This window comes from Balaenoptera ricei, chromosome 21 (assembly GCF_028023285.1).
Source record: "Balaenoptera ricei isolate mBalRic1 chromosome 21, mBalRic1.hap2, whole genome shotgun sequence".
NCBI classification, from domain to species: Eukaryota; Metazoa; Chordata; class Mammalia; order Artiodactyla; family Balaenopteridae; genus Balaenoptera; species Balaenoptera ricei.
In genome coordinates, this window is record NC_082659.1 from 14,556,261 (window position 1) to 14,575,603 (window position 19,343).

Consider the following 19,343-nt stretch of genomic DNA (forward strand, 5'->3'; position numbering starts at 1 on the left):
AGTTTTTAAATGATCTCTCCATCTGATCACATTGCACATTTACCTTTAATTCTATACCTAATAAAATGTGATTTACTAGTTGCATGCTTCCAAGAACCCAAGACACAGAAAAGAAGGAAGAATGGATTAGGGCTCACTGGAGACCAAAATTCTGACCGTAAACCAACCTCTTATGAGCGACAGGGCAAAAAAGTGATGTCATTGAAGCAAAGGCAACTGATTATATCAAGGTCATGGTGTAGTGGACATTGTTTTGGCAACACAGCAACTTCTGAACTCAATGCCTGTTTGAGCAATTCCCTTCTGTAGGAACACCTACTCTATTAAACCATTCCAGTAAAGAATCCAAAAAAAAAAAGCCAGGTGCACACTTTCCCTGGTTCTTACCTAGCTCAGCCTATGCTCCAGCCTCAGACTTTGCTTAAGGGACAGATAACCCGGAGAGGTGAGGTCTGTGTGGAGGACAGTTCAGCAGTGGCGTGAACATCCCTTCTCCAGGCCACAATGGTCCTGGTGCCAAGGGTGGCATCTGGTGTTCCATGGTGATAGCACCACACCTGTCAGGAACCCTAGTAACGTGGTCCCAGAGCCTGGCTGCTTTCTTGCTCAGTGTCCGGGTCTCAGTGTTCTTGGTCCCAGGTAGTACTTTGACTGTGACTGGCCCAGACAAGGCAGCTGAGAATGAAGGACTAGGGTTCTTCTCCGAGAACTTGGCCATAACAATAAGAAACTTGAATATTGTGATTTCAGCATACTGTAACATTAATAATTTTTTCAGAGGTATAAAATATAGGCAAACTATAGTTTGTCTTTTCCTTTCAAAAGTATTATTAATGAAAAAGTTTGATCACTAATTTGTAGCACAAATCTTCACTTGGATTGTAAATAGTCAGTAAGGATTGATTAAAAGAATGTATGAGTGATGTGAAATCTCAAAAAAGGTATGGCCATAATTATTCATCTCTGAAGAAGAATCAAATGATCATTAGCCCCCGAAAAATGTTTTGGATGAGTCAAAGTGATCTCATTTAATGAAACTGGGTAAAATAAATACTCTAATGGATTCCATAGCAATTTTCTTGTGGAATTTGTTACGGGAAGCAGGTGGAAAAGATAGATTCCAGTGGATTCATGCATAAGGAAATACACTTAAAGAAAATGGGTAATTTTATGCATCGATGGATTCTGAGTTCAATACAATCTCCAAGAAGAGATTTAGACACATTTGCTGCTATGAGTATATTCAGCAGGTGTCAAGAATAAACAGGCTGTTGGATTAAAGGGAATAGTAGTAGTTAATGATGATTGTATTAACACCCTCCCACAGAGCAGGGATTGTATCTTGAAGTAGTTTTCAAAGCAAGAACAGGCTGTAATGGGGGCTGACCTCCGTGGGGCTGGAAAAAAAGATCAGGGAAAAGGAAATGCCAATGGCCTTCTTTTTTCATTTAATCATGGACACTAACATCGAAAGTTAATTTTGAAAGCGAAGCGAAAGTTGTGATAATGGGCTTTATACCTTCTCAAACAATTACAAGAATGAGAACTCTAAAAAGGGAAGAATACCAGAGAAATATAAATATTTGAGATATTATTTATACTGAGATTAACTAGAACGTTAATATGATGATAAGGTAAAACTTCAAACAGTGGAATTTTCCTGAGCTAGCTTCTTTCGGAAATACAAGTAAAATTTAACTTGCAGGATAATATTTATGTCAGTTATACTGAGGTTACACATTATAGAATAATTTTCTTTAAACAGTTAATAACTGGTTTTTGAGATATGGAAATCCCTTACTTCTGACTTCAATTTACTGCTCTGTTTCTAAACACAGAACTACTCTGTGGTGTAATAAAATGATTGACAAAGGGTGTTCTGTGACACCCCCCCCCCCCACTGGGTGTTCTTTGTACTGTTTTCCTAGGCCCACGTGTCTGCAGTGTGTGCTTACTTACAAAGAGCCATATCTTCTGCAAATGCTGCAGCCAGAGGGTTCTTATTTGAAGGATGACTTCACTGGGAAGTAACATCAGTGAGTTGATGAATTTCACTCAACAGTTCCCAGCTACTCTGATGATACCTGCCCGCCATTACAAGTACTGCTTACGCGTTGGGGGGAAAAGTTACCACCTGCCAGTGATTAGTATGTATTACTGAACCACTGGAAAAAGTGCAGTCATCTGTAGCAACCGTAAATATTGACGGTTAAAAGGATATGCCCCACAATCTCCTCCATGTAGCCCTGAGTAAATAAAGTCATGGAACACTGATGGATATGGGTTCAAGCCAAGATATGAGAGAATTCAAAGAGCTGAAGGGTTAACATTCTACCAGAGGTTAACATTCTATCTAAGCACAAGGACTATAATACTATGACTTTTTGACATATAAACTCTGTGTCTTTAATGAATGTTTTCTTATTAACATCCCATTCCTGCAGGAAGGTAGAGCAAAGATGATAGGGCAGGAATCTGATAATACTTTTACTTGTGTGATATCCAGGAAACTCATTTGTATCCTAAGCCATTGAAAGTTTTAAAATTTATATTCTAAATAGATCATCCTAGCAACCGAACAGTGGGTAAATGAAAGGGGGGGGCAATATAACAGAGATTACAAAGGAAAATATTTCAATAGTCTATGTCAAAGATAAGAAAGGCCTGAATGAGTACCATGTGTGTAAGGAAGGAGAGAAAGGGAGTTGTTGTTATTTTAATTTAGGAGTTAAATCTGTCACACTCAATGATTCATTGAAGTATGGACTGGGTGAGAAAACTGAAAGAATCAAGAATAATCCTTGGGTGTTTCAGAGACAGTATTGCTTTGGGTTAGTCAGTGAATGGTGACAAAATAGATATAAAACAAAGGCTACGAAGCAATAATTTAACTTGTGACTACATCGATCTGCATGTTGGCCCTATTGCTTAGTCTTTATCTCTGGGAAAAAGTCAAAGATGAAGTAGGAATAAAATGGGGAGTGACATGGAAAAGGAGTCCGTTCCAAGTCTTCAGGAAAAGCGAAGAGAATATTATTTGGATGCCGTGAGCTTCACTGTAGAGGCCAAGGCATCGTGTGATTTAATTAAGGTGCACTGAGCATAAATCTAAAAACCGATTGTCTAGGATGTCCCACACGACATTGTGCTGATGTGGTCAAATAGTAATACCCTGAGCAACTCTTGCCTAGGGATGGTTTAATGGACCCACACAAAGAGTACCAGGCTTTGGTTCAATTTGCTGCAGTGTTCTGTATATATGTGCAAGTGTGCATGTGTATGCGCAGAGAGAGAGAGAGAGAAGAAACATTGCAACAGTTCAGACTAAGCATCTGATTCAGTAAGTAAAAGCAAGGACTAAATTTAATCCAGAGCCCAAGGATAGTCCAATGAAAGCAGTGCAATGACCAAGTTGTCTAAGACACCATTTATGGACGTCTGTTTCTTCTGGGTCAAGGCTGACCTCGCTTGGTGCAAATCCAGCATTCACAATCTCAACCAAATGAAACAAGATGATAAATTAGGTTGCATTTATTTATTTTCCTGAAGAATTAGCCCTGGAATTCCCTTAGTCAGTCTAAAATGATGAAGCTATTTATAAAATTTAATTCATATTCATCTTTTCAGAATATATGTGTTGTGCAAAATGTTTCCAAAACTAGATTTTTTTCCCCTTGCCTTACCCAAAAATTTGAAGAGAAAAATTTACAGTAAAATAATTTATGGCAGAAATGTTTTTAAAGTGTTGAGGGGCTATTTTGGGGTTATTATATATCCATACTAATCACTCAAATCCTCATGTCTATAGAGTTTTCTAGCAATGGTTATAGGATCTTTGGTTAGCATGCAAAGATAAATTTATATTTGCTAAATTATTCTTATTAAGGCAAATGTTATAACACTTATCAGGGTTTCAAACAATGAATTACAAGCTCCTTAGCATGGAAAGAAATGTCTTTACTGGACAATTCTTACCAGTCAAGCACTGAAACAAACAAATCTCAAGGTTAAAGTTTAATTGGTCAGAAAATGCACGTAACCAGATCATTGGAAACCCGGATTTCGTGGTTAAAAGAGCTTCATGCTTTCTGCTTGTTTTAACTTTTAAATCCTCAGTTTTACAAAATGTGAAATAGTAGCTCCTTAGTAAAAGTGTAGGTATCATAAGAAAGACCTATTGTAAAAAGAGCTGTTTTGTAGATTATCTGTCAATCAGAATTATTAGTAGTTTGCCCTCTTCTTTGTAAATTATATCAGGAAATAATATTTTTCCTGCAAATAATATTTTCAATGAGCATATTATACTTCTATCCATTCTTCAAAATCTGGGTTAAAAGTATTACTTGAGATAGAACTGTTGAAGAAAATGTCACTTTGAAATAATATTACTTTTTCGAAGCTCAATTTCTGAGTCTCTCTTTGAGGAAGGCAAAAAGATAAATTATTTTAAAATCCTTAACTTACATTTTTTCTACTATATTAAGGTAACAATGATAATATTAGAGTCTACGGCGTCTCCAACAGTTATTAAAGACAATATAAAAAGACCATCTTTGGCAAGGCTGAGATTAAAAAGGAAGAGCTTCTAACTTGGTAGTTGGAATTATATATATGTATACATAGAGATAATTAATATATAAATAGCATATAAATTAATATTATATAATAATTTATGTATATAAATCAATTATACATATGCATCATGCATGTTTAATCCTAATTGCTTTCTGTGTCTTACTAAAGCTGCTATAATGCCTCCTAAGTTGTTGGTTTTGCATTCTGTAAATTACTTCAGTTCACCTCTGTTGAGAACAAATGGTTTAGCTGTTCTGGGCTTTATGCAACATTCCCAAATGACATATTAATTCTCTGGCAAAGTAATTAAAAGCTCCTGCTCTGAAGCCGTAATTGCTGAGTTGGAATCTGGCTTTGCCATTAACTAGTTGCACACCTTCAGAGAAGTTGCTTAACCTCTCTAAGCCTCAGGCTCCTCATCTGTGACCTGACAATAACAATAGCACTGATTCCATGGGGTGTTTTGAGCATTACATCCATGGAAGGTTCTCAGCGTGGTGACTGCCTGGTGCATAGTACGCATGCGATCGGTATCAGCCATCGTCACTATTATTACTAAGAACCAAAGAGAATGTAACATAGCTTTATTTTGTGTAGTGATCTTCTGTGGGGTATACCATAAAAAAATGATTTGGTAACTCTGGATCTAGAATTCAAAATCCTTAATCCTTCGAGAATAACCCTAGGCTCTGTGAAGTTTAGAGGTCATCAATGTGAAGCATGTCACATACCGCCAGGTACTCAGTAAGCGGTAGGAGGTGCTATTGTTATGGTTATCACCATGATTTCATAAATTTATTTCTTGTCCATTTCGGCTTGACACACAGATGACTGAGGCCCCTGGGCGGAAGTTACCCATGGCTGTCTGGGACAGTATTGCGGAGAAGGCTAAGGCTGTGGTTAGTAAAAGTCTTTCTTTGAATTCCTTTTCCCCTCAGAAGGAGTTACCCTTTAGCTACCTGCCTATCTAGACCTCTTCCTTCCCCCTCTGGCAAATATGTTCTTGGAAAAGCATTAGTTAATTAACTCAAATAATTGAGTTTCCTATATTCTTTTCAAGCTAAATTTTTACATGTTTTACACAATTCATTAAGCCAAGATAACAATGGAATGGCCTGCGTGAAAATCTTTCTCAGAGCCTCTCAAATTGCACTATAACCATGAATCTTTCAAAGCTGGCTCTGGTTATACAGGAATCATGTTCAAGGGACTTGCTCAATGCAAGGTATCAAAAGTATTAAAATCTATAAGGCATGCAGAGAACTCTAGGATAATTTCAGTGGCGTATTGTCAAGATCATATTCGATTTCGAAAACTACTGGCCCATATGATTTTGTCTTGTTTGCATTGAGAAATACTAGAAGTATTGAGCAAAAATAGCCCATCCTTCTAGAAATTGACTCCCTGGGCAACAGTATGATGTATTTTTTTTTAATTAATTCATTTATTTATTTTTGGCTGCGTTGGGTTGCTGCTCACGGGCTTTCTCTAGTTGCGGCGAGCGGGGGCTACTCTTCGTTGTGGTGCGCGGGCTTCTCATTGCAGTGGCTTCTCTTGTTGCAGAGCTCGGGCTCTAGGTGCATGGGCTTCAGTAGTTGTGGCGCGTGGGCTCAGTAGTTGTGGCACACGGGCTTAGTTGCTCCTCGGTATGTGGGATCTCCCCAGACCAGGGCTTGAACCCGTGTCCCCTGCAATGGCAGGCGGATTCTTAACTACTGCGCCACCAGGGAAGCCCCAGTATGATGTATTTTTAAAAACTCTAGAAACTGTCGTGTATTCATTAAAAACTACATTGAGACTGGAATTTTATTTACCTGAGAACTGTGGCCTCCTATTGTGACCCCAATTTTATAAATTTAATTTGTAAGCATATAACTCATAACGCATATATTTAATTTTTGAACATGACTTCCGAGGGAAAAAGACCTGCATACATATCTACCACCCTTACAATATAAGAGTAGCAGGATCTCTGTTTATGTACAAGAAGGAATGCTCCCACACTGGGAGACTGTATTTTTGTGCTCTAGAAAGGGAGACAGAGATTGAGAAGCATGTCTAAGTTTGTAGACACTGATGAAGCACGCATGTCCACTTGCTGCACTACAAGCACCACTGCAGTGGTGGTGCTGGACGGACTCGAGAGTGGAACAAAGGGAGAGGCTTCTTCGGTGACAGTAAAGCTCATCAGCCTCAGGGCTGTGGGGAGACACTGCCTCTCTGGCAGAAAGTAGAAAGCCTTCCTTGGGTGACTCTCTGCCTGCATGTGACACCAGAGGCAGGTGGGAATGAAAAAGAATGTTCTCTGACTCAGTATTTTCTCTGAAATTTTTGATTAAATAGATAACATTACATGCAGCCCAAAGACAGAAGCAACTCGTAAACATCCAGTGTTACGTGAGACAACCTCAAACCTGACTTTGATGTTGTGGAGTGAACTTGATGTTTCATCGGACCAAGAAGATGAGACAGCACAACAACAAGCGGTTTCCCAGGGAGTTATGGCAAAGCTCAGGTCTTTAAACAGAGACATAACCACCTGAGGAGTGCAGCGTCTTCTAGGGACAAAGCAATAATGCCAGCCTACTGGATGACCTAGCTGTGTCACTCCAGTAAATCAGCTGTCCCCAATCCACTGGCTTCAAACCCCTGGGGATAAAGGATAATTTCAAGGAGTTCATAAAACATATCTAAATTGAGCTTGTTTATAAATGATTGAATACATACACATACACATATATACATATATATACACAAAAAACATATATAATACATATGCATATGCATAATACTTTTATTGTGTGTAGAAGCTACTTAAATATATGGTCAACTTTAGAGTAGTGTTTTATTTTCTCAATCAAGAGATACTAAAAGTTATATTATTTTCATTACAGAGACCTGCCAAATGTTTTGGCTCAGAAAAATGACTGTCATGTGAAAATGCTGGAAGCCACAGCAAAACAGTATTCCATTCCTAAAACATAACACTCTTCCATTTCTGAAGCATAGTGACATAAACCTTTTAAAATGGTTAACATTTGAGTTTGAATTAGGTTCTAACTGTCCTCTCTGTCTTTGTGTGTGTGTCTGTGTGTACTAAATAATGACCTCATGTGAACTACCAAGTCGAAGACCACAAGGGCAAGACAAATAGCATAGTCAGGGCCCTTCAAACAAAACTGAGTGTTCTCTGCTGTCAGAATAATAAACACAAGCTCTTCTGGGAGAGAGAGAACGACCCTCTGCTTCCTTCCCATATTCTGTCTGAGCCCAGGGTAATAGGCCAAGCGATTGCAGGACAGGGCTAATTTGGGACATGCCTCACTCTCCTTGCCACTCTCACATTTACTCAGGTAAAAACAGAGCAAAGTAAATATCAAAGTTATTCTAGGAAAAAACTGGGAGATTTTGATTAAAAATGCTCCAACGTGTCAAGGTCAGGAAGGTGTGTAGGAAGGGCAGTGAAACCCTATTGTCTGCCCTGGAGATGGCTGAGTGTGGAATGTGGGCGTTATCCTCAAGCAAATGCTTTGGAGGAAAAATGATCACTAAAGGGGAGATAGGAAAACGTCAGCTTAGTTTATGCCCAGTGTTCACACGCAGAATATAAAAGCTATCTCATCTATATAGATGCAAGAAATTATTGCTGTTTGCTCTTACAAGCAATGATTTGTTTTATACCTCTCTAGATTTACTAAGCCGCTCCATCCAAAAATGGAACAACTTTTGTTATTTATTTATCAATGCTTATTTGAATTAACCTTTTACAGACATTGGTAAGTTAATTATAATTATTTGTTAAGATATCTGAGTCCAAACCAGAAAATTTTAAATCGTTTTTTAGCAAGACTATTTTTGGGAAATGAAATAGATATTATTGAAGTTATTTGTAAAGTTGTCATTCATAAAGCATAGCTTAAGGAAATACCTACTGTAGCATGCTATAAAGAAATAACCATCAATAAATAAATGAATGAAATTTGCCCATTCTTCATATGATTCTACACGTATCTTGGATTATATGCAGGACTGATACATATGAATATGATAATATTATATCTATATATGAAAAGGCAAAGATCTTCCTTCTAATAAATGGCTTTTAATTATTACACCACTTGAGAGAAATATTCAGTATTTATGTGGAATTGTTGGGAAGATTCGTTGTCCATCCACTCCTTCAGACACTCAGTGGTCATTGTTGGTTGAAGCCAGACCATGGGATAGTGGAGGTTCAGATTAAATTTCCTTGGTAGTCTGTTTCCCAGAGTTGCCTTTTGGTGTTATAATGTTAATTTTTATGGTGAGAAACTATAAGAAGTATCATCTCAAATCCAGCGTGTGTGTATATACATATTTTTGGAAGTTTATAAACTTCATATGTAAAGATATAAACTGTATATAAACTATATATATAAATATGTAAAATACATACAGATGTCCACCGATGTATGACAATACCAGTGTATACACACTATCTCATTTAGAGCTCTGTAGTCTAAAATTCTATATAAGAAACATATTTTATTGAATGAATGAAAGAGTAAAATATTGAGTGGCATCACCCATAAGATTTTACTTGCTATGAAATGCTTAGAGTGTGGCTATATAGCACAGCTGGTTTAGTACAGTCCCATCATATGTCTTAGCACTTAACTGACTTGGGAACAGGTTTAACAGCCCTTAGTGGAAGTTGGGAGACTAACACCCAATAATACCACACTGTTTAATTTATTGTTGCTGTGTAATACATATTTTTAAATCTGATTGGGCTAATCCTCTTTCATTCTTTTTTTCTTAATATATTTTTTCCTGTGATTTTATCTCACCCTTTAAGTTCAATCATGGCTAATATGATCTATTATCTCTATGGACAGTATCCTTAAGTCTGCTTTGCCCAGGGCAGTCTGGTTTATGCCTGTTGTCCCAGCATATTATTTCATTCTCAAAAGTGTCCAGATTCAGATGATAAAGTATATATTTCTCAATTCTGTCCATTTTATTCATTCCCACAGCTGTCACCATTGTCTGACTTCCTCCCTCCCAGGTGTCCATCCAGCTCCATTACTTATTCCGTTCCATTCTCCTGCTTCCTTTCTTCCTCTGCTACCATCATTTCTACTTTGCAGTCCTAATGGATGCCCCTTTTCTGCTTTAAATATCCTAAAACATGTATACTGAGTAAATTAACTGATCAATTCTCATCCGTTTTCCCCCAAATGTGTTACATTTACTTTGTCAAACTTCAAGAAAAATCTCTGTAGAGATTTTGTGCTTAATTGGTCTGGATATTAGTATACTTGGATATTATTCTCAATCATTTAACAATTCTTATTTTATTCATTGAAGGATTCTTTCCATCCATGTTCCCCAACACTTAATCAAATTTTATCCAGAACTCAGAAGCCCATACAATGCTAAGTCTATAGTGAGCTACACAATTTGGGAACCTTATTGTAAGGATACATTAAGAATAAAGAGCCTTAATTTTTTTAAAAATTTTATTAATTAATTAATTTATTTTTTGGCTGCGTCGGATCTTAGTTGCGGCATGTGGGATCTTTGTTGAGGCGTGCGGGATCTTTCGCTGTGGTGCGCGGGCTTCTCTTCTCCAGTTGTGGCGCACAGGCTCCAGGGAGCGTGGGCTCTGTAGTTTGCGGCACGCAGGCTCTAGTTGAGGGACGCGAGCTCAGTACTTGCGGCGCGCGGGCTTAGTTGCCCCGCGGCATGTGGGATCTTAGTTCCCTGACCAGGTGTCACACCCGCGTCCCCTGCGCTGCAAGGCGGATTCTCTACCACTGGACCACCAGGGAAGTCCCAAGAGACTTAATTTTTAACCTTAAATTCTAGAACCAAGGATCGCTCACTGTGGCAAATAGTTGGTGAGCCCTTTACATATTTTATGATAAAGCTAATATAGTATAATCCTTTTATTCTTAAAGCTTTCCACCTAAATTCATATTTTCATTCTCATACTGTATCTACTGGGCAGGTATTTTATTCTCAATAAACAGATGAGGAAAATGAAGAGCACTGGTTTTGATCAAACAATAAAAGTGCGTGTAGAACTGTCTGTCTTTTTTTTTTTTTTTTTTCAACAGACTTGGCAGTTAGGAGGTCCCATGTGACTTTTGCTAAACAAGTTGTTGTTGTTGTTGTTGTTGTTTATTTATTTATGGCTGTGTTGGGTCTTCGTTTCTGTGCGAGGGCTGTCTCTAGTTGCGGCAAGTGGGAGCCACTCTTCATCACGGTGCGCGGGCCTCTCACTATCGCGGCCTCTCTTGTTGCGGAGCACAGGCTCCAGACGCGCAGGCTCAGTAGTTGTGGCTCACGGGCCCAGTTGTTCCACGGCATGTGGGATCTTCCCAGACCAGGGCACGAACCCATGTCCCCTGCATTGGCAGGCAGATTCTCAACCACTGCGCCACCAGGGAAGCGCGAGCTGTCTATCTTGATTGCTAGTCCTATTAATTTAATTTCTTTCTGAGGCAGAATAAATTAATAAGTAAAATTTGACATAATTAATGATATAAAGTTATCTCCTTAATTCTCAAAAAATCCCTTTGTTGTTTTTATGAAGAACTGATTTTGGTTCTACTTGGAGATTAAGTGTAGCAATTTACGAAAATTAGTAGTCAATAATGTGGATATAAAAATACTTTGTATACTTTATCCTTTCTCAACTGGAGTAAGGAAGAAATTTATTTTAGTAGGACAAAGCCTCTAGGTTATTCTAGAGTGTTAAAATATAAGTCCTATCCATATGTCTTAACAGTCAGGAAGGACAGTATGTATTGTTATAGAATGTAAATATTCTGCAATGCAGTTTAGTTGATATACTTTATAGGTACCTAAAGATGGGTACTTTCCATCTTTAAGAGTTTCTACTTGGTCAAAGTAGGAGAGGATGGAGTGTATGTAAAATGAGAAGCTTAACCTAGGTGGAAAAAACCATGATTACCACTGAGATCCTGGCAGCTGCTTTTTTTTTTTTTTTTAAATCCTCCATTTCACTACGTTGATTATAAAGGAAAATAAACTTAGATTTTTTTTTTTTGCTCTGGAGAATAGCGAGAAAAAAACTTGACCCACTGACTAAGCACTTGATAGCATGAATACTTTGAAATGTTAGACAACACATGGAAGCATTAAGCACTAACCTTTCAGTATTGAATGCTACCAAATAAACAGCCAGATACTGCTGACATTAACACCTATTATTGTGTCACATTCATTTTATGGATACAATAAACCCTCCTGGATGATGAACATTTTGTAATTCAAAGAATGACTCATGAAAAATATTGTTTTCACTTACTAAAGTGCTGTAGGATTGAATTTAGAAATGTCTTGCTGTGTTGAAATTGATTCAATTTGAATGGCAATCCAAACACTATAATAAACTTTAAAAATGTACAAGTATGTTTTGCTTCTTTCATCTGTTTGGGAAAACAGAAGCAAACAAATATAATAATGTTCCTGGGACCCACTGCACAGTTATACCTTATTACATAAACAAGCATTATATAAAACAGTCATGATTATCACTTCTATTTATGGAACAAATAAACATAAATGAAATAAAGCCAGTTTCTAAAAGATGTTAAATGGCATCCAATAAAGCATTGTAACTGAAGTTCATTCTGACCAAAACTTTTTTGAATGTTTGTATACCTTGATTTAGATTGACCTCATGGGACAACATCTGGATTTCTTTTTTAAGTATCTGATAAAGCCATATCTAAGGATTCACCAAGTGATTCTTTTAAGACACGTCTAAACCAATATAGTTAGGATAGAATTCAGTTTAAACTCAGAATCTGTACTCTGCTTTTATCTGATCTCAGTAATTGAATTAAAAGCCTTAAGCAATCACCTACCGCTAATGATTTTCTCATTTCTTTGTGAGGATTTCATTAGATCAGACTCTAAAGAGCATGGTGATATGTTGGTCATCCCAGCAAGGCAGCCGTTAGAGGGAGTGATTTCTTAACAGCAAGAAATGTCTTTCTTTGGGATCTTAAAACTAGAGTTGATTTCATCATTCTGGATTTTAGGATGTATGAACGACTTTTCAAAGACTCATTCATTGCAGTGATTTACTTTGACTATATTCCCAGAAAAATATTTTTTTGAGCTTTGAAGGTTAAATTTTTTAGAAAGTTCATGTAGCAAACATAACTTAATCTTTATAATACCCCCTATGGGAGTTGGTTAACTCTAAGTCACACTGAATTTAATTGTAGCAGCTCCTCATAAAACTATACACTTTGCCCAAGGTTTTCAACACACATACCTTCAAATATGTACAACTATTTATACACAAACATTAACCAAAAAAAAAAAAAGAAAGAAAGAAAAAGAAAATTTGGAGTACCAAAATAGATTCGTCTTAAAGTATTCCCTTTCTAGTCTGAAATTCCATGAGTCTGTAACTGGGTTGTTTTCACTGTGGTCGATAACAGGCTTGCTCTAGCTTTGCCAAAGTTGCAACATCCGGCTATAAGCAAGGAAACACACAAAACACAAAGATTCAAACACCAAACTGAATGTCCATTTTTTTCTGGGCAACTTAGAAATGAGTATATTTTCTTTCCTTTTAACTTTGGAAAAAGAAGAATAATCTTGTATCATTGCATTCCATTGTTTCACTAAATCTCAGTTGAAAAATTTGTTACAGTATCATTTTCCCATTCCAGTGTAATTTCTATATACAGAATGTCTTCATTATTTCACTCTTTCTTAAAAGTATGCTTTGATAATCTAGTCTACAGAGTTGCCATTCTAATATGTTATCTTAGAGAAGCCACACATAGCCTTGTTTTCTAACAAGTTATATAGGCACATACTGGAATGTTATTCAGCAGCTGGTTCAGAGATTGATGGTTTATAAATGTGAAAATATCTGAGATTTGGGGATGAAAGGTACTGTTATGTTATTACCATGAGTGTATGATTACAGTAAATACTGTGGTAACCCAGGCCTGAAAGAATCTATTAAGTTAACATTATGCATTCTTTGGGTTTTGAGGTTTCTGAAACTCACCCGTCATTCAGTGCCAATCGACATTTATAAATACCACGAAGCCTGACTGTCAGGCGGCTTTGTTTCACTTCTCTGCCCCTCCCTTTCCCTCTTCCTGTCCCGCCATCTTTATCTGACCTCTTAACCAATCATAGCTTGTTTACAATCATTTGAAAAATAGTGTTGAAATGTTCATACACAATCAATTTGTAATTAATAGGAAATGACTTTATAAGGCTGTTTGATGCCTGCTGGTAAAAGAAAGCCAGGCTTGTGTCTAATGGATTTCTTTCCATCTCCTTCAGCAACAAGGCATGGCAAAAGGATTGTAAATGAAGATGGACTGTGTAATGAATCACAGCACTGGAGACGTGAAGGACAGGGAAGACAAAGGGCTTTCGTCTGAAAGGATGTTCTGTAGAACAAGGGCCCAGGTATCACTTTTCAATTTTTCACATTATTCTGAAAGGTTTTTTGGCCTTTATATTGCTTTCAACAAAATTTTTATGTAATCAAGCGAACCAAATGAACAGTGGCTTTAAGAGAGATCTGAATGGAGCATTTGTTTTCGAAGCGAGTTTTGCTGTGTTCAATTTCATCTCCCATGAGTCTGTCTCTAAGGGCATTCACATACGCTCCATACATGTTTTATCTAACACCTTGCAAAGCATTTTCTTAAAATGGAAGTCTTGGGAACATTTTGCCTATTGACTAGAAGCCTAAAGGATAATCAACTCCAAAGATCATTATGATGGCATGGAAAAACCATTGTGCGTTGAAAAAAAAAATCATCTCTTTAGTGAGACTGTGTAGGAGCAGGAGAGTAAAGACAAGCAGGTTGGATTGCAGTCACACACTGACATTGGACATCTTTTCTTTTTTTTTCGCTTTGCTTTTTTACATTTCTTCCCTTTCCCTTCCTTCCTCCCTCCACCTCTTTTGCTCCTTCTTTTCTTTTAGAAATATTTATTAAGAATTTCCTATGTGCTAGACTTATACCAGAGAGAAAAAATTAATAGGTCTTGCCTGGAGAGGCTTTAGGGTCTATTGGAGGAGAGACATTAATCAAATAATTGCTCCAGTGAATGTATAATTGCAGAGCAAAATAAATGTTCTGAATGAAAGGGACATAGCTCTATAAGAGGGTTAAACAAACAAACATGAAAACTAACACTGACAACTTGACTGTTTGACATCTGGCCGTCTTGTATGAGGAGCAACATTTGAGCTGGAATATGAAGAATGTGGAGTTAACTACATGAAAGGAGGTTGGAGTAAGAAGTAGCACATGCAAAGGCCCCATGGTGGGAGGTTTATACGAACTTGTGTACCAAGATAGCAGTGAAATGGCGGGTGGTTTAAAATGAGATTGGATAAGGTGTATGAAAAGGTACTCAATGTTACTTGTCATAAAGAAAAATGTAGATCAAAACCACAATGAGATATCACCTCATGCCTATTACGATGGCTATTATAACAAAATTAGATAAGTGTTGGTGAGGATGTAGAGAAAGTGCAGCACTTGTGTATAGTTGGTGGGAAGATAGAATGGTGCAGGCACTTTGGGAAACAGTATGGGGGTTCCTCAAAAATTAAAAATTGAACTACCATATGATCCAGCCATCCCACTCCTGCATATAAATCCAAAAGAATTGAAATCAAGATCCCAGAGAGATATCTGCATACCCATGTTATTTGCAGCACTATTCACAATAGCCAAGATATGGGAACAATCTAAATGTTCATTGATATATATGATGAAGGAAAGGGAGTATATATAATGGAATATTCAGTCTTAAAAAAGAAGGAAATCCTACCATTTGCAACAACACAGTTGAACCTCGAGGACACTAGGCCAGGTGAAATGAGCCAGTCACAGAAGGACAAATATTGCCTGATTTCATTTACACCAGTGATCTAAAATAGTCAAATTCGTAGAAGCAGAGAATAGAATGGTGGTTACCAGGGACCTGGGCGGGGGTGGGAGGAGAAATTGGGAATAGTTGCTCAGTGGGTGTAAAGTTTCTCTGGTGCAAGATGAATCCGCTCTGAAGACCTGCTGTACAACACAGTGCCTATAGTTAATACCCTACTGGGCACTTTAACATATATTAAGAGGATAGAACTCATGTTAAGTGTTCTTACCACACCAAAACAAAGCACAAAAGAACACAAAGAAATTTTTAGAGGTGATGGATATATTTAGTATCTTGATTGGGGTGATGCTGTCACAGATGCAGGCATATGTCCAAACTCATCAAAACATACACATTAAATATGTGCAGATTTTTGTTTATCAATTTATACCTCAATAAAGCTAAAAAAATGAATAAAATGAGGTTGGATAAATAAGGAGAGGCTAGATCACATAGGGTCTAATGGGTCAGAAAGCTGCTGAAGGGTTTCAAAACAGAGAATGACAAGACTCTATTTTTTTCATTGTAAAAGGGCCATTAAGTTGCAATATGAATAGTGGACTAGATGGAAACAAGGGTGAACGCAGAAACACTAAAGTGGGAGGTTATTTCAGAGTCCAAGCAGAGCGTGGTGGCCTTCTGTTCCAAATCATTGGAACTAAATTAGAAAAATAGGGTCATCACAATGTTATTTGGCCTGTTTCCGCCTAGGAAATGTTTGTATCGGTGTGGCTTCCCCTCGAGGCAGTGACCAGAAGTCATAGCTGGGAGAATGGCTTGCAGTTATCCTGAACACATCAGTCTTAGTGCCCGTCATGCCCAAGGTCACTTTCGAGTTAAAGCCACCCAGTCACCTGCTCAGAGAAGCACAGTGAGGCAATTCTTTAATAATTATTATCAGAGTTGATCAAATTAGCCACCTAATTCAAGGAGGCTCTTTTTATAGGCTGATTCTTGAAGTGACCTGGTATGTGAATTGAGCATTTGATGCCCAAGATATGTCATTCCCAGTACATCTCCCTTTGATTAGTGGTTTTCAATGGGAGCCGTTTGTCTGTAGAGTTTTTTTTTTAATTAGAATTAATTTCTGGTCTGGAAAATCAGTCAAAGTGAGAAAAGTAAAATACATACTATACTAGAAGCAATTTGACACATGTAGGCTATTTAACTACTTCACAGAGACATGGTATTATATTGAGAGACATGGTACAGTGGACTTGCTCCACTGCTTATTAGTAGCCTTTTTAGCTTCTCTTTAATTTTTATTTCAGTGGTGTCTTCCTGTCATCTTTCCACACCGTGCTCCTCTGGGGAACCCAGCCCAAGGTGACACATATCTAATGCTGAAAATTACATGTTGAATTACATAAGTGAAGTATTGGCTTTGCTTTTCCCACGTCTTACCTTTCTTACGTAGTCACAATGACATCTACCACTTTTATCATAATGTTTCTAGGCTCACTTGCAATGCCTTTTACATATATAATTTCCCATCAGCTTGATATTAACTCAGAAAATAGGGTAAATGAGTTCTGACAGTATGAACATATATTTCAGATTCTACTAACATGCAAAAAAATTCGACTACTGTTCTGAACTGTTAGTCAAAGAAATGAATTAACTTCAGATGTCACCTTCCTTATTAATCTTCCTCAATAATACGGATAGTATTAGCATTTCCATTTAAGGAAATGCAAACTGTGTGTCATTCGCATTGGCTTAAAAGTAATTCTAAGAGGAAATATTATAAAATTAGATAAAAATTGATAAGCAAATTAGATTTTTATGTCACACTGTTTTAAATATTAAAGTAGCAAAATCTTAGACTCATAGTTCTAAATTCAGGCTGTTTGGGATATTTAAATTGGTCTTCATAGTTTCTATAAAAGAAAACTTTTAAATTCACTCCTTTTACAGATCTTGAATGGCCAGATAAAAATCAGAACTCAAACCAATTCCCACCATCTCTGATGTGAGCTCCCATTTTGTGAGCCGGATGACTTAATGGAAGCCTGGGGCAGATCAATTTACTGTAGCACAAGGTGTCTCTGTCCCAGGATTTGTGTCCCTGTATTAGTAGCAAGTCCAGTCATATATTACACACCTACTTTGGCTGTAACTGGAGACAGCTGATGTACAATAGTGCTGAAAGAAGGGTACTTTTCCAACCGGGGAACTTGTAACAGATCCTGCTTAGTCTAGCGTTGCCACACAAAGTACCCCCATTCCATCCTTCCTAAAAGTGCTCGAGTGGTTGAAAGGGAAAAAATAGAGCAGAATAGAGTGTGTATGTCTGAGAGAGTCTGGCCACTCAACGTTCCAAGTGTGATGTAACTTAAATCTTGACTATTTTAATTTTATTTTTTAATTGGCAACTCAAAAGAAATTTATGAGAAAATAGTGTATTTGTGAATTTTCACTAGTTTCCCTCAAGAAGCTAGGCTGTTTCAGAGACTCAAGACATTAAATCTTGGAACTTAATCAAGTTAATTTTGAATTTTTGAATCAATTCAAAATATTGAATTTTGAATCAATGCAACATTTTGAATTTTGAGTCAATGCAACATTTTGAATTTTGAATCTTGATTAAAAGGAAAGGAGAGAATGTTACTATTCTCTCTTTTTCTGATGAGAAAATTATAAGAAAAGTCACCGGCACAAATTCACAGAATATGATAGTTCTAAAGATGGGTCATCAAAATGCTTTTCAGTTATCCATTCAACGAGACTTGCTGTCATGGGGGTTTGAATATTAATATGAAAGAAAACTGGGGGACTTCCACTTTTGATAAGAGCCCCTCAGCCCATGAGAGGCAGAGGACTTGGAGGAGAATGCTGACACCTTTCTTGTCAATAGCCAGTCTGACTTCCGCTTCACTGAGGATGCAGAAGATCAGAGAGGCAGAAAGCAGGTAAACCAGATAGCTCTTGGCTTAAGTAGTATTTCTGTACTATTTGTGGGTTTCAGTTTTCCATGGTTCTCTTTCCCAGAGACATTAGACAGCTACCCTTTAATCTTTTCCTGGGCAGCTTTAATCTTTCTCCACTTAGCCATTTCTAAATTGGGGATAACACCAATACCATGAGGATTAGCTGAGCATATTTGTAGGTACTTAACAATCAGTGTAGGGTGGTTTTTTTTTTTTTTTACTTTTTAAAATGTCACTTGAAAATTGAATCTCATCCCTTATGGAGCTGATCAAGTTAACCATCTTCTAATAATGAGTTGTCTACGGACGTGAAGATGAGAAACTTAAATCCTTGGGAATGGTGAATTTGGAAAAAGATTTTATTAAATGTCTCCCTATTATCCTGGAGGAATATGTCTAACAACAAAGTTTGGAGAGAGAGGGAGAGAAAAAAGGAATGGGATCTATTTTAATTGGCATAGTAAGAAAAGAAAGAATATCCATTGGAAGACACAGGTTTATAACGATCCTGAGCTCACAGGCTACCACAAAGCAACTGACATTTATTCTTTTATCAGCCTACCACCAACAGGTTGCTACTTTTAGCCAATTCTTTAATACAGGGTGCTTACAAGCCTGCTAGGATTTCACAGGGATGCTTTGGGCCTTCTTGAAAAGAAGTAGTCCTGCATTCTTTAGCACTTCCAGTAACAACATTCTTCAGAGCCTTCGCTCCTAGATATTGGCGTATTCAGACGCTCTACTTTTGGATCTACCTGTTACAGGAACATCACCAATTGCACTAAGCCACTCTATAGCTTGAAACACTGGTTAGCATTGGGAAAATAGGAGCTGTTCACGTCATGCAAAGTGTTCTTCATCTTATGAACAGATTCAGTTAGTTCTCAGCTACCAGTC

At 37.4% G+C, this 19,343-nt stretch overlaps 1 protein-coding gene across 5 annotated transcripts in view; it reads left to right on the top strand.

The window, feature by feature from the left end:
- The window catches only part of TLR3 (toll like receptor 3), a 507,043-nt gene that overhangs the window by 383,869 nt on the left and 103,831 nt on the right, over positions 1-19,343 (top strand). For 4 of the 5 annotated variants that reach the window (XM_059909533.1, XM_059909529.1, XM_059909534.1 and 1 more), the window contains one exon: positions 13,906-14,034. In XM_059909533.1, coding sequence (XP_059765516.1) covers positions 13,933-14,034 — 102 coding nt within the window. In that variant the 5' untranslated portion in view covers positions 13,906-13,932. Of the gene's footprint in view, positions 1-5,402; positions 5,475-13,905; positions 14,035-19,343 lie in introns of all 5 variants that reach the window. The other variant, XM_059909532.1, reaches the window with a different exon arrangement.